Raw genomic sequence first — 14,615 nt, forward strand, 5'->3', positions numbered from 1 at the left:
TGTCCGGGACACCTCAGAGTCGCTCTGCCGCGGCCCTTGCCTCTCGCTGGTACACCCTCTTGCCCGCCGGGGATTGGCTGCGGCGCGGCGCGGGGGAGGGGCTGGGGCCCTGCCATTGGCTGCGGGGAGCTGTCAGGCGTGTGCGGCTTTTCCGGCGCTGGCGGGGCCGCCGTGACAGGGCGGGGCCGGGGGCAGCGGAGCCCCGGAGCCGGCGGCAAGTGGGGGAGGGGGTCGCGATCCGGGGGGGGTCGGTTCTGCACCCGCTTGAGAAGGGCGAGGGGAGCAGTGCGGGGGGGGGGGGCGGCTGGGGTTGGGACCGGGACCCGGGCGGCCGCGCTCCCGTCCGCCAGGCCCCGCTGCCTTGCTGGGACGGGACCCAGGTGGCCGGGCTCCCCGCTCCCCTGCTGTAACTCAACAGACTCCCGGCATCCTGATCTGCCCCCCGCCCCTTATTGCTGATTCCAAGCCACAATCCCCCTCCCTGCTCTTCTGGGGTGGGAGGGATCCTTCCCCGCGGTCTCTGCCCCCGGCTCAGCTTCTCCTTGCTCTCCTGCACCAACTGGCGCAGCGCCCCCGGCAGGATGACGGAGTACAAGCTGGTCGTGGTGGGTGCAGGTGGCGTCGGCAAGAGCGCACTCACCATCCAGCTCATCCAGAACCACTTTGTCGACGAGTATGACCCCACCATTGAGGTGAGATGGAGTGTGGACCTCCCCTGGGGTGCTCTTCCCCTCAGAGCCAGTGCAGGCCTTGGTGCTCCTCGGCACTTGACGGATGTGCGTTCCACCCCAGAGCCAGCTGCATGTCAGCACTGGGCAGTGGAGCCCTGAATAAACAGCCCCCAGTTTGCTCCACCCCAGAGGTGGCTGCATCTGAGAGCTGGATGAGGGGTTCTTGTATGATACCCCCCTCGCAGAGATGGGTGCCCTTTGGCAGTGTTGTCCCCACACACACACACACCTATCCAGCTGTCTCCCATGCTTTGTAGGACTCCTACCGGAAGCAGGTGGTGATTGATGGGGAGACCTGCCTGCTGGACATCCTGGACACAGCTGGGCAGGAGGAGTACAGTGCCATGCGTGATCAGTATATGCGCACAGGCGAGGGTTTCCTCTGTGTCTTTGCCATCAACAACACCAAGTCCTTCGAAGATGTCCACCACTACAGGTAAGGGCAGGCCTCTCTCCCTAGCTACAGTCCTGGCCATGCTGTGCTGGTAGGAGACTCTCCCCATCACAGTCCGTTTTGAGCTTGGAAGCTGTGGTCAGGGTTGTGTCAGGCACTCAGCCTGCCATGGCAAGAGGTACAGAGCCATTTGGACATGGGGAAGCCCAGAGCTGGGGGGGCTGAGGTTGAGTGGGAGGGTCACTAGCTGGAATGGGGGGGCAGGGAGTTGTGGATTTGGAGTGAGGGGCACCAGCAGAGCTCAAGGGAGTCTGTACCCAGTTTGGGTCCAGGATGTGTGAACACCCATATCCTCAGCACCAAGCACCCCTGGGGCTTGTGGCCTAGTCTTCCACCTCCAGCTGGGCTGCACAGTGGGGGCTGCATGCATCTCCCTGGACCCGAGCTGGCCGTTCCCATTTCTGGTGACCCTCCTATCCCCAGGGAGCAGATCAACCGGGTGAAGGATTCGGATGATGTCCCGATGGTGCTGGTGGGTAACAAATGTGACCTGCCCTCCCGGACGGTGGATACCAAGCAGGCTCAGGAGCTGGCAAAGAGCTACGGCATCCCCTTTATTGAGACCTCAGCCAAAACGAGACAGGTACAAGGAGGGGGCATGGGCACAGCAGCCTAGTCTTTTCATTGCAGCTGCTAGGCCGGTTTGATTGAGATTGTGGGGGAGGGCATGAGGATGGTTTTAAGTGTAACCTGTTGAACTTTCAGTGAAAATTCTTGCTGTTCCCTGAAGTTTTGATTGCAGATTTCTGGGGCATGGCCCTGCTCTAGTTCCCTGGTTGGATCTCATGCCAGTCCCATGAGATTAAGGAAGAAAGGGCAGCCAGTTCCCAAGTGCTTTGAGGGAGATGTTTTCCTTGTGATGGGTACAGCAGGCCTAAGGAACTCACTGCCGTACATGTTCCATAAGGAACAAGGCTGTAAGCCAGGGGTAGGCAAAATGCGGCCCACAGGCTAGATCCAGCCCGCCAAGCCATTTTATCCAGCCCGCAGGGCCCCTAAAAAATTTAGAAAATTAATATTAATCTGCCCTGGGCTGCCTGCTTGTCATGCGGCCCTCGATGGCTTGCCAAAACTCAGTAAGCGGCCCTCCACCCAAAATAATTGCCCGCCCCTGCTGTAAGCACAGCCAGATTCCTCCAAATGACTGAGTGTTCATGAGGGTAGCACAGGTGTAGGCACATCTGTTTTGCAAAGTGTAACAAACACCACACTTGTCAGGGCTGAAACCAAGCTCAGTGTGAAAAATTCTGTCCTGGATCTGCTTGTTGTAGGGTTCTTCTGGGTCAGATGTATGAGGTCCTAAGTGCTGACTCCTATGTTGGATACTGTATTGGATGCTGAACTACACGTGTTAGTTCTGAATTGGGCTAGTTGTTCCTTTGGGTTCTGGAAACCTCAAGGCCTGTTCCCCACACTAGGGCAGTGAGCTTATGTTGAAACCACCTGCACTAATTGTAGGGTTTCTCTTTTTGTCTCTTTTCTCTGTTCCTGTGGCTGCATTGCACAAGGGGGTGGAAGATGCTTTCTATACCCTGGTGCGGGAGATTCGGAAACACAAGGAGAAGATCAGCAATGGGCGCAAGAAGAAGTGTTCCAAGAAGAAGTGTGTGATCCTTTGAAAGAGATGCATGTGCTGGTGTGGGAGAGGAGAGGACGTCCCCTGTCCCCTCCCTCTTCTCTTGGGTCCCCTTGGCATACAAATGATGGCAGCGGAGATGGTGGGTTGAGTTTGGAGCAGCTGGACGGAGAACGCAGCAGAGACTAGGCACATGACTGTTTGCTTTGTGTTGTGGCTCCGTTCACCCTGTGCCCCGAAACTCCAACTCACAGCAAGTTTAAAAACTTGGAAATGTCTCCCTACTTTGCCTGGCACCTGAGGTTGGGTTGAATCCTACCTGGCCCAGAAACTCCAATCCACTTTGCTGACCTGTCTGACATGCAAAGGAGGCACTGCCTAGAACAGCTCCAGACAGAAAACAAGGCAGTGACATCTGATGGGTCCAAGGGCTGTAATTTGTCCTTGCCTGCTCATAATCCACTTGGACACAGATGACATGCTTCCGACATAGTAGACTCTCTCACTCCCGCTCTTTATCCTGTTTAATAGCCCTCCCTGAACTCTGTGGTCCCCTTTGGGTAGATAAGTTCTGTCAGATTCCTCTATCTGGAGCTGGGGAAGCAGGTTTTGGGTGGGCTTTTTAAGGTTTCAAGAGGAAGCACTTATTGTGCTTGGCATGCTTTTTGCTGCTCCCATCGATCAGGGGAAGGCAAGGAGTTGGCCCTTTGGTTGCCTGCATACTAAATTGTTATCCAAAGTGAGCAGAGATGTTTTTTGTAAAGGGCAGTTACTACCCAGAAGGGCATTGTCTTGTCTTGTGTTGACAGCCTCTTCCATTGGCAAGGGGTTTCTCTGCAGAGAACTGCATGGCCTTTAGAAAGAGAGGCAAAATCCCTCTTCATGAGCAGGGTGGAAGGTTAGAGTCCTCCTCTCTACTCCTGTCAGAGCATATGGGCTCTTCCTAGGGAGAAATCGGCTCACATCTCGAGAGGAGGCGGTCCTGTTGAATTTGGAAATGGCGTAGCGGTGCAGGAGATCTGGTTCCAGGTCTCCCTTATCCTCTCTTGACGTTGAGATCCACATCGCCTGAAACAACATTTCTGTCCTGCTGTCCCAGGTGGGATCCTCGAATAAACCTGTGAAGAAGTTAACCCCAGCCACGCCACCATCTGGTCCGTCTGCGCCTTCCAAACCTGTGTGCCTTGAGCTGCAGAATCCACTGTGTGTGGGATATACCTGTGCTGCAGTGGCTTGGCTTGATTCGTTGTGGGGAGAAGGCAGGGGCAGGTGAAACCAGTAGTTCAAACCCTGCCTTGGGGTCCTCAAGGTGCATTATCCACAGTTCTGGGTGGTAGAGTTTTTTGGGTGGAGGAAGTAAAGGGTGTACAGGTAAGTAACCCCAGATTCCCTTGCTGTGGCATGCATTGTCCTGTCGGCCTCTGTTCTAGATAGAGCTGTTTCAGTGGTTAGCAATGGGGGTATGTAGTTGATGGCCTCTAGTAACCAAAGACCACCAGGTCCTGAACTAAGTCCAGTCTCGTTACTGCAGAGAACTGTTTCCCATTGTCCCAGCTGCAAATTTACTGTGCTCCATCCTAAAAACAAATTCTGTTCCTGTCACCGCTGCTCGCTGGGGGGAAGCTGTTCCAGGCCATCACTCAAATTCACAGAAGTTTAGGCCTGGAAGGGACTTCATGAGATCATCAGGTCTGGCCCCCTGTGCTCTGGGCAGGAAAGACTGCTGGGGTCAAATAACCCCAGCAAGGTGTGCATCCAGTTTCCTTTTGAAGATCTCCAGGGTAGGTGGCAGTACCCCCCCTGCTGGGAATCTATTCCAGAGTCTGATGTATTAAAAACCTTCTTTGAAGATGTACTTTCAGTTTATTCACAGCCAGTTTAGATCCATTTGTTCCTACAGCGATGTCCTTGGTCATTGTAGAAATGGTGGTTTGGAAGGGACTTCAGGGGTTGTCTTGTCTGGTCCCCAGCAGAGATGTAAGATTTGCTGCTCCACTCTGGACAGTTGCCTCCCCAGCTTCTTTGAGGAAACCTCTTGGGATGGAGATTTCAACGGCTTCCACCTTCCCTGGGTTCCAATATATCCTCTGCCTCTCTCCCCCCTTCCCCACTTGTTTGTAGAGTGATTTTTGTTATTTTTGTCTCTGTCCCATCTAGTTTTGCTGCGAGGCTAAATGCACAGTCCCTATTTTATAGACAGGGATAATGAAGCACAGAGTGGGCCATGGATCTTCTCATGGTCAGAGCCAGAGATGTGCCTTGTTTCCTAGCACTAGATCCCAGCATGAGGTTGATTCACATACCCAAGTGATGCCTTCCTTGGTTCTTAAAAGAGCCAGGCTTCTTACTAATAAGGAAGTCTGTGGGGAGCTACCATACATTATAGGCGGAGTGGTGTGCATATTAAATCATCTGGTGAAACATTAACATCTGTCGGAGAGGTGTGACAGGTCCAATCACCTCTCACTGTGCATCGCTTTGCTTTGCAGCCCCCAATGTGTTTTGGGGCCTTCACAGCTGGTTTTTAACACTAATTTTGGTGTTTGGAGGTTCAGCGTCTTAGAAGCTAGGAACTTTTGTGCTCTACAGCTGGCTTTTGAACCACCCAAGAGCTGCCATGAGGGGTCTGCAGCAAGCAGGCCATGAGAATGGGGCATTTAAATTTGTTGTTGCCTGTTTGATAGACCAGTCTCTAGGGGAGAGGAGTAGCTGGCTGAGAGGGAGTCTTACTGCTGAAAAGGGGTCAGATTCTCTTTTGGGGATAGGTTAGTTTTCAGCTGCCTGTATTCACTTCTGGTTGGTTCCTGGGATCTGGTAAAACAGCCTTATATCTACTATATATTATTCTGCTGCAGACACTTTAGAGTTGTTGGATTTGCAATTTGGGATCTGCAGAGGCCTGTGGGAGTGGGGGCGGGGGGCCTGGTCTGAGACAATAGAGGAGAGACTGAGCCCTTGCCTAGGTAGTCTCAGGCAGACCCTGCTTTGAATGCATTTTCGTGTTTATTATGTTTGTAAGTAAGTCTGGGTGCTCCTGGTGTCTGCCCCAGCTTTCCTGCTTCTGTCTGGGGAGGGATCATGTTGGTGGGGGTCCCAGGTACCGCAGCTGGAGGTACGGCCATGCTGCCCCTCTGGGCATGGTCCAGGCAAGGTGCTGCCTGTATGGTGGCCCAAGGCAGAACAGCACTGGCAGCAGAAAGAGGATGGAGAGCAGGCCCAGAAGCAGGCATCTGTGGGGAAGATGGGCCCATGGGTGAACCAGCAAGGCACCCAGGGCAGAGAGAAGCCTGTGTAAAGAGAAACATGGACTGCTGTTAGAAGAGGATCCAGTGCTTCTCTGTTCCTTCTGTGAGCTGCTTTGAGTCTTTTTACACACATTCAGGAAAATACCCCTGAGGAAAAAGCAACCAACAAGTCTGCTTGTAAGCCTTTTGAAAGGTGAGCTCACATGAGCTAAGCCAGGGCTCAGAATCTCCCCCTCTGCCGTTCCCTTCTGATCAGCTCTGCAGCAAGGTAAATTTAAACACTGTTTCTGGGATGTGTTTGCCTGTGCTGCAGTTAGAGGTGTTGCAGCCAGCTTGGGTACCAACAGCAGTAGTGTGGGACAGCAGGCCTGATCATGATCACACAGCTGGTGTCCCTGGTGGACTCGTGCAGTCTGTATTGCCACATCTGCTGCTGGTACCCAAGCAAATGTTCATAGGGCTCACTATGCAGCAGCCCCACTTCCTGGACTGTGCAGCTGGACCAAGCTAGGTTTGTCTTTGGCTCAGCAGAAGGGGGTATTAATTTATTTTTATTCTTTTATTCAGGCTTGACTTAAATCCTTTGTAAACTATCTTAGTTTGCTTTAAACCAGGCTTACATCTGTGTGACCTAAAGTTGTTTTTAAGAGCTAGTGTGACACAAGCACATCCTGGCTTCGGACTGCATCTGTTTATATTAGGCTGATTTAGGAGTTGCACCTTGAAATCAGCATGACTTTTTCCCTCATGTTGATCAGCCACTGGGCCCGAGTTGGTTTTACATGGCCAAATTCACTGGACTTGCTTGTACCACTCTTAGAAATCTCTGCCACCAACTACATGGAGTTCTGCTGAGTGACCACAGGAGGTGCACAGGCAAGTGGAAGTGGGACAAGTTTGCAGGTTTGTGACCAGACAAAACTCTAGATGGGCATCTCACCATAGAGCTAATACTCCCAACCAGCAGTTCCATGGCTCTGTCTGTCTGCTGGGACCAAGTAGATTCTGTACTCGTGCATAGTCCTCTAGGGCTGTTCCAGGCTTACTGGAAGAGATATGTGAGGATTTGACTGCTGGGTATGTTGCAGCAGTGCTGAATATTCAAACAAGCTCTGTGCAAGGGAGCACTAGAGGCTGCATACTGTTGAGGGGAAGGGGACAGGTTAGGTATAGTTGGGAGGGTGAGGGACATCTGCACTGAAGGGACCTGGAAATGCTTTGCTGTCTCAGAGACCCATGTCAGTTTCACTGCCTCTGAATCCTGAGGGTCTGAGCCAGATCCATGGAGGTCAGTGGCCATATGGTTATGCTGGCTGGGGTATGTCTGCTCTCAACTGTAGTTAAAAGCTGTGAAGATAATCTTGACCTCTTTTAATGGTGGGTGAGGTGATGGTAAATGCCTTACCAAGGCAGCAGTGGCAAGTCAAAGGTGTGCTTACCTCTCAACTGGCCTGGACACAATGGTTTCAGCATGCCCAACTTCCTGACAGTTGCTGTTTACCACCTTTAAAAGAAACAACAAAGTGCAGTGAGGACCAGTGAAGGATAGTTGTTTGTGTGCTTCTGTTCTTGCTTGTGGACAACAGTGGAAGGACAAGGATGCGCTTAAATCACTAGGTGTTCTCGAACTCAGTAGGGGTTGGGGAGGAGCCTGGCTGTTTTCAGCAGAAAGCTGCCAACTTGCTTCTGGTTGGCAAAGCTTTTCCAGACAATTAATTTAGACCTGAAGTAAAAAGGGAATACATGTTTTCCCACTGGAAGTGGGAGGGGCTTGTGGGACTGAGTGCCCCAAGATCTGATGGAAGCAGAGCAGGTTTTTTTTTTAAGAGACTGGGCATTTATGTGGATAAATAGGAGCATCCCATGTCCTGAGAGGATTGTGAAAATGGTGTAAGCTTGTTGTTATTGTCAGTGTAATAAGTGAGCACCTAGCAGTCCCCTTGTGGCAAGGAAGGGCTGCTATTCCCCACACACAGTGGAGGAATGGAGGCCCAGAAAGACTTGAAGCATCAGAGGAAGTCTGTGGTGTAGTAGAGATTTGAATCCAGTTCTTTGTCCTAGGAGAGGGCTCTTAAGTGCTCAGTAACCCCCATAGCTAGTTTGGAATGAATAGAAGCTTTCAGCAGTACAGCAGATTTCTAATGAACAGGGACACTAGGGTTTCTGTCTGGTGTTAAAAGGCAAGATGTTGTGGCATTTTTGGTGCTGTTTGGGCTGATGAGTCTGGACCATGCCTGTTTCAGTTGTCTACTTTCCACTGGGAAGGAGGGCATGCATCAGCTGCCCCCAGTTCAAAGTTTGCCACTTACTTTATGTTAAAGCCCTGTTCAACTGCTGATCTCTAAATCAGCTCAGAGTTCTCTTTCACCCTTATCCTTATCTGTAAGGTATGGAATTGCTGCATCCACTCTAGAGGTGGTGAAATGGGTACAGAGAAGTGGCTTGTATGTGAATCCAGTGAATTGGCATCAAACTGAGGAGTCCTGAACTGTGTGTGTGGCACACAGCAGGCCAGGGAGGGAATAGCAGATAGGGAAGGGGGCAAAAAAGAGAGCAGCAGAGTGGGCAAGGGAAGGGGATTGAAGTGGCACTTGAAGAGGGTGCAGAGCTAATTTGTGACACGCCTGCCAAAAAGGTTGGCCTCCATTGGAGTAAGCTATGCTGGGGAGTTACCCAACCAAAAAAAGCAAGTTTTAATGCAAGGAGCTTTAAAAACATCTCTTTTCCAAATGTGAGAGAAAGTGGTCTGTTGGTAACATCAGTTTGTTCTTACAGGGAAAATGTGTGTTGGTGGGGTGAGGAGGGGGGCTGCATCCCATCTCATAATGGGAGCTGTTAAGATAAACAGGTGCCTTACAGTAAATGCTCAGCACAGACAGTACTTGAGAGGCAGACACGCACATTACTAGAGGCCCTGCATTTTTTCTTCCTCCACTAGAGAACAATTTTCTCTTGATAAGGTACAAGGATCCTCTTAGCCCATTTAGAGCCTTCATGGGCTGGTGGGAAGAAGCTTTTATCAGGGAAGGGGTAATGGGCAAGCACAATAGAGGGAATTAGCCCACTGAGGGGGGACAGCAAGATTTGGTGGTGGGTAGATAAGGGCCAGTTAAAAATCGAGAAGCTCTTTAACTTAATTACTGTCTATCTGCTGCTCACGTGAGCATCCTCACCCTGGCCCACCTTGTCATGTGATGTCTTGCACAGTCATGGCAGACTTTATGTACTTGCATTAACATTGACATGGAAGTCAGGCAAAAGGCTTTGTATCATTTGGAAGCATTTGTAGTGGTGCTAATGCGACTTTCTTCAGCAGGAGCACCTCTGCTGTAGAGGCAGCTCCTGACATTGCTAGTGTCCTTACCACTACATTCTTTATAAGTGAAAGGAACATAGTAGCATGTTTGAGAAGACAAGTCAGACAAGCCTCATTAGTGTCAAATGTGCAAAAAAAAGTGCCCCAGCGTAGATGCATGTCTGCTACCTATAAAACCTAGTAGTCATTTCTTGGAAGAGGTTTCAAAACTGTTAGTCACTAAATGAAAATGTTGGTCTTAGTCACTCTGGTCTCTATTTCCTGATCTGCAAAAATAGGGGTACTACACCCTTCTCTGCCTGCCTCCAACTATTTCAGTCCTCAGCTCTGAGGGAAGGCTGGTCTTTTATGGTGTGCAGGTATGGCACCCACTGGGCCTTGTATGTGCTATCACAATACCACCAATACATCACCTTACCCCTCCCCTTGGTGCTTTGAATATTTCTGTCAAGGATGCGTGACAGAAGCCAACACTAAGAATACAAATTGTCTACAGGAATCTATTAGTCAAGCATCAGACGCTCTCAGCAGGACAGTTAGTCACTAATACGCCTCTTTGTTGGGGGTTCATTATTGCCACAAGCGTTCATCACAATCAATTTTCCTGCCATTAATGTGCCCCTGCCGACACTGCCGGTGCAGCTTTGTAATTAAGCATAGACTGGAGTTATTGGAGATCTAATAGGGCTTTGCATTGTTCTTTACGATGCTGAGACGCGGGGGTGGGGAGGCAGTGTAGGGAGAGGTGGGCAGAATCTGAAGGGCTCTGGTATTTGAAGCAAAGGTTGTACACACAGGGCCAGATCCTGAGTTGGTCTGAAGCTGTAGGCTGTCATAATGTCTTCAGCATTGATGGAGAGATGCCTGTGTTCTGGAGTCTGAAGCCATCTTGTTTACGGGATGATAACATATAAAGTACAGGGTTGGGAGCTGGTTCCTGCCAAAGCTGCAACTCTTCCAGATGAGATCAGGCTAATGATGTCACTCTGCATTTGCACTACAAAAGCTGCCTGGATGTAGCCCAAACCCCACTTTTCCCAAGCCAGTGGGGAGTTGGTACTGTACCTGCTCAGGGTAAGGAAGTACATAGGCCTCTGGAGGGCACTTCTCTTTTCTGGTCCCCTGGGCTAGTTCAACTTGTTTCTCCCCACCATGCTTATGAGATTCTTCCCTTGCTGGGAAGATCTGTTCTCTTCTCTCTTCTCTGCTAGATGGAAAAGGAAGGAGATTATTGCAGCCGTGCCTTGATTTCCTAACCGCTAATCAGTGCTAGGCACTGTACATGCAAAAGCAGAGTTTCTCTCCCAGCAACTTACCTCAAAACCAATAAGGCAAAGGGTAGGATGGGAAACCAAGCCATGATGAAGGCAGAAGGAACTTTACCAAGGTCACCTAACAGATTGGTGGTGGAGCCAGGCATAGAGCCCTGGTGTTCTTACTACCAATCTAGTGCCTGCCCACCCTCTGTTGGATTGTGCTGTCTGTTTGAAGGTTAAAACTACCCTGTCCTGGCAGAAAATTATTTGAAGGCTCATAAACACCCAGATGTTATACGATTTCAAAGAGATCTCCAGAGCTGAGGACATTTGTGTAATTGCACAGCATTGCCTGAGCATGAAGTTTGCTCTGAGAACCCTCAGGAAGCTGGAGTAGCTGGACAGGCTTATAACCATTTGTTACTCTTATTGCCTAGAAGCTGGAGTGGGGACCACTATGCATGCACATGCATGTGCATGCCTAATGGCAAATGGTGAAGCAGAGAATGTTTGTCAGCTCCCACACAAGCAGGAAGGAAATGTGAACAGAGTTGCGGTCCCACTTGCAGCACAGCTCTCTGCCTTGCGTATCAAAGGAGAAGACTCCTGTCATTGGCTGTGTTGCAAGCACCACTGAACTGCCAGGGCTTTGGGAGACATGCAAAGTGCTGGTTCTGTTTATGCCACTGCTGAAGATTGCCTTAAAAGTATCTGCTGTTTGAATGATAGTTCTCCCAGGAGAATTGAGCTGCTAGGGTCTTCTCAGAGAGGGTGCCTGTTATAGCTCTTGAACAGGATCAGTCTAGGTTACTGAGGCCATTCCCCCACTGTTGCTGGCAACCACTTCATGTAACCTTTTTGTAAAACATCATGTACATACTCCATGTTAAAGCTAGAAGTATTTTTTTGTTTTGTTTTTCTTTTTACTGACACTGTGGTTAGGGGAATGCTATTCCACAAACTCACAACTCCTGAGGCTTAGCAGATACATTTTATGGAGCATGTATGATGGCTATGGTAAGTTTAGCACAGCCAGTAGCATGATGCTCAGAGGCAATTGTTCAACAATACTGGTACTGAATATTATTCAACAATACTCAGTCAGTACTGGCTGGTCTCCGTTAGCTATAAGGCTCTAAGGCCGTGACTGTGAGCAGAGACAATCAGATCAGGGTGCGGGGCCCTGCCTCTGGATGCAAGGAAGCCGGTGGCAGATTTGGCAGTGGGTTGGGGAGGTGGTGGCGGCAAGTGGCCGGATGCACTGATTTCAGCGGTGGGAAACTGTGTGCAGAGCAGCCAGACGTGGAGCCAGTGGCAGTGCCGTGCCACTCCACCCTGCTCCGCAGGGCCCAGGGCAGTCACCGCCATTCACCACCCCCTAGGGACAGCCCTGGCTGTGAGTGACCTGGGAAAATTAATGCTAGCATAGAAAGGTGGTATGCTGACTTCCAGGCCAGGACACTTCCCTAAGCCACTGACCTCCAACCCACAGCTTGTGGGAAGAACTACAGGATATCAAGTTAAAATCCCCTTTCCTTGTCAGGAGACAGTGTGGAAGAACAATGTACCACACCAAAGATGGGAGCAGGAGGCCATCAGGACCTACCAGCCAGTACAGGGGAAATATATTCTGTTGCAGGTAGGAGTGAGCAAGTAAACAAACAAAAAAAAGCAGAAACTGAGTTGATTTCTCAAAAGTCTATTCCTTGTACAGAATGAAGAGGGATTTAAGGTGCTGTGGGTGGAACAAGATACAATGGATAAAAAACCCACAGAAGAAAGAATTTCTGTGGCTGGGACATGAGTGCGATTAAAACCATAGTCCTGTACATGGCTCTAGTATGATGCTGTCCACATTGCATGTTATTTTCTCAGTATTGTGGACTGGCCAGCAAAGGTCAGGAATCCCTGCCGTCAGCCAAAAAGCTTTGGATGCGAGAGCTCCTCTGAACTGCAGGATTTTGGATGTGCACGCACAGCATGCAAGTAGTGCTAGGAAGGCCAGGAGGATGTGGGGGAGGTGAAGAAAGGAGGGCTTATCTCCTGCACCCCTCATGTTAGTACCTGTCAGACCCCTCTGGGGTCAGTTGCTGCTGATCTTCATGAGACTGTAGTTTGGCTTCCCCCAGGGTGCTCCACTGAGGCAAGCTAAGGGTTCCCAGCAGCTTTGCTTTGGTGCCTTTGGCTTCTTCTAGGTCCTGGTGGGGTGGAGTGAAAGAGACTAACACACGTGCATGCATGCACACATGCCTCTGAATTTGTGGAGCCAACATCTAAGAGAACAAATGCATCCAAGGATTGAGCGTGCCCAGTTGTTCAGATCTGTCAAGCTCCCTGTGAGCATAGGTCACTGCTCGATAATCCACAGAAAGAGAAAACTTCCCAAATTTGTGCATAGAATAAGAGAGTTCAGGAGTCTTGTCATTCAAGACTACTCCGCTGTCATCACTAGACTACTTTTCTTCCCATGCTCTTGACTAGAGCACATTTCCCTCACAGCAGGGACTGGGACCCAGTTCTGACCCCTGGATCACCTCCCACACACACCAGCCCCAACATCATTCTAATCTCTACCTTCCACTCTGACACAAATAGAGATCCCAATGGTCTCTGATGACCAGGAGACTTTGGGATTACATCTCCCCTAAAAAAAAAAGGCATCAAGTACCTCCAGGAGCATTCTCTCTCCCATTACAGTGCTGGGGGACCAGGGTTAGCACCGGCTTTGGAGGGAACACACACCCTACTCTGTCCTGGCTCTACTCTTTACAGCCTGTGTCTACAAGTACCATACTGGGGCACAGGGTCAGCACCGATTGGAAAAAAGGAGAATATCCCCTACTGAGCTCTTTGTTAGTTGTTCAGGATGCAAATCATGGGGGCTTCTTGAAAGCATCTTGCCCAGTTCTCCGTTTACTTTTGAGAGCTCTCTCTAATCTTTATCTATCTCAGCAACCAGCCAGCAGGATGTCAGCCTAAGACACCATGTTCGCAGGTCATGGTGGCAATCTGTCCACTCAGTCACACATACTTAAGAGATCAGAAGGCTGGATCACTGCTTCTCGACCCACATAGGTCTTCCACACTCACCTGTTCCTCTGCTATGGCCATGGAATCTACTGGGTCCATCTCTGTGCTCTTCTTGACAGGTGACAGGGCCAACACATGAGCTCCTGAGCTTTGCAGCATTCCACACAGTGGGCTGGGAAGGTAAGGTTCATCAGTCCCTGTCCGCTGCAGAAGAAGTGGCATAGAGAAGTAATTTATTTGTATGCAGTTTGGCACCAAGCCCCACAATCCTGAATCCCTTTCCTTAACAACCATTCTCCCTGGGGATCTGTGCTTCTAAACTTCAGGTCCTCAGGAATTACAAAGTAGTGAAGGCCGCAAATGCTCATTTTGCCTTTTCTCAAGTGCTTGGAGATCTATGGATTAAAGTCCCACGTGGAACAGATATTATTGGTTCTCATATGGACCCACAGGGCATTTTTTTTACCATGGGAAAATTATTTTGAGTAGAATAGGGAGTCACCTAACATGGTTCTTTCATTAAATATTTTATATTGCATCTCCCAACACCACACTGAAGCACTCCAGGATTCCTAATGCATTAGGAAAATTGTGCCCTGTGCTTTGTGGTTCTCCTCATCTATGGAGAGAGACAATTATTTCTTCCCTGAGAGATTCTGAAATGTCTATGTCTGAGCAGCAGGCAGAGTGAAATGCAGTGACAGTAGAATTGGAGCTAGTAAACTTTGTATGTGTATACCAAGGAGGTTTCAGGTAGATGCTTCCCTTACAGTCGTTCACCAGGGCTTAGCTTTGCACTTGATGCTCAGAATCTCACTTAGGTCTTTAATTGATTGTAATAATAAGCCCTAGGATGAGTGGTTTGTAAATGCTAATTGCTTAAGCCTAATGAGATGGGGAAGGGATAGATAGGATTGCTTTACTCACCAGTGAAATACAATCACCTAGATGGTGTTGCAAACAGATATTTGCATGGAAAAGTTTGGTTCAGCAGAGAAATGCTGCTG

General features: G+C 49.8%; 2 protein-coding genes across 9 annotated transcripts in view; one reads left to right on the top strand and one right to left on the bottom strand.

The window, feature by feature from the left end:
• Positions 1-111: 111 nt before the first annotated feature.
• LOC102575936 (GTPase HRas) lies at positions 112-3,899 on the top strand. 2 transcript variants are annotated; one of them, XM_019488876.2, is made up of 5 exons: positions 112-214; positions 569-692; positions 989-1,167; positions 1,609-1,768; positions 2,694-3,899. In XM_019488876.2, exons 2-5 carry the CDS (start codon positions 582-584, stop codon positions 2,802-2,804), a joined length of 561 nt encoding a protein of 186 aa, XP_019344421.1. In that variant the 5' UTR covers positions 112-214; positions 569-581; the 3' UTR covers positions 2,805-3,899. The 2 variants fall into 2 exon arrangements, with proteins under 2 accessions (XP_019344421.1, XP_006274919.1); XM_006274857.4 differs by lacking the exon at positions 112-214 and having other exon boundaries at positions 321-692.
• The window catches only part of KASH5 (KASH domain containing 5), a 30,695-nt gene continuing 18,933 nt past the window's right edge, over positions 2,854-14,615 (bottom strand). For 3 of the 7 annotated variants that reach the window (XM_059728160.1, XM_059728159.1, XM_059728162.1), the window contains 6 exons: positions 13,669-13,812; positions 12,643-12,851; positions 10,388-10,529; positions 7,446-7,510; positions 6,947-7,051; positions 2,854-6,048 (listed from right to left, as the gene is read on the bottom strand). In XM_059728160.1, coding sequence (XP_059584143.1) covers positions 5,838-6,048; positions 6,947-7,051; positions 7,446-7,510; positions 10,388-10,529; positions 12,643-12,851; positions 13,669-13,812 — 876 coding nt within the window. In that variant the 3' untranslated portion in view covers positions 2,854-5,837. Of the gene's footprint in view, positions 6,049-6,946; positions 7,052-7,445; positions 7,511-10,387; positions 10,530-12,642; positions 12,852-13,668; positions 13,813-14,615 lie in introns of those variants that run through there. The other 4 variants (XM_059728161.1, XM_019488843.2, XM_019488844.2 and 1 more) reach the window with 4 other exon arrangements.

The sequence above is a fragment of the Alligator mississippiensis genome, chromosome 5 (assembly GCF_030867095.1).
Source record: "Alligator mississippiensis isolate rAllMis1 chromosome 5, rAllMis1, whole genome shotgun sequence".
Lineage (NCBI taxonomy): Eukaryota > Metazoa > Chordata > Crocodylia > Alligatoridae > Alligator > Alligator mississippiensis.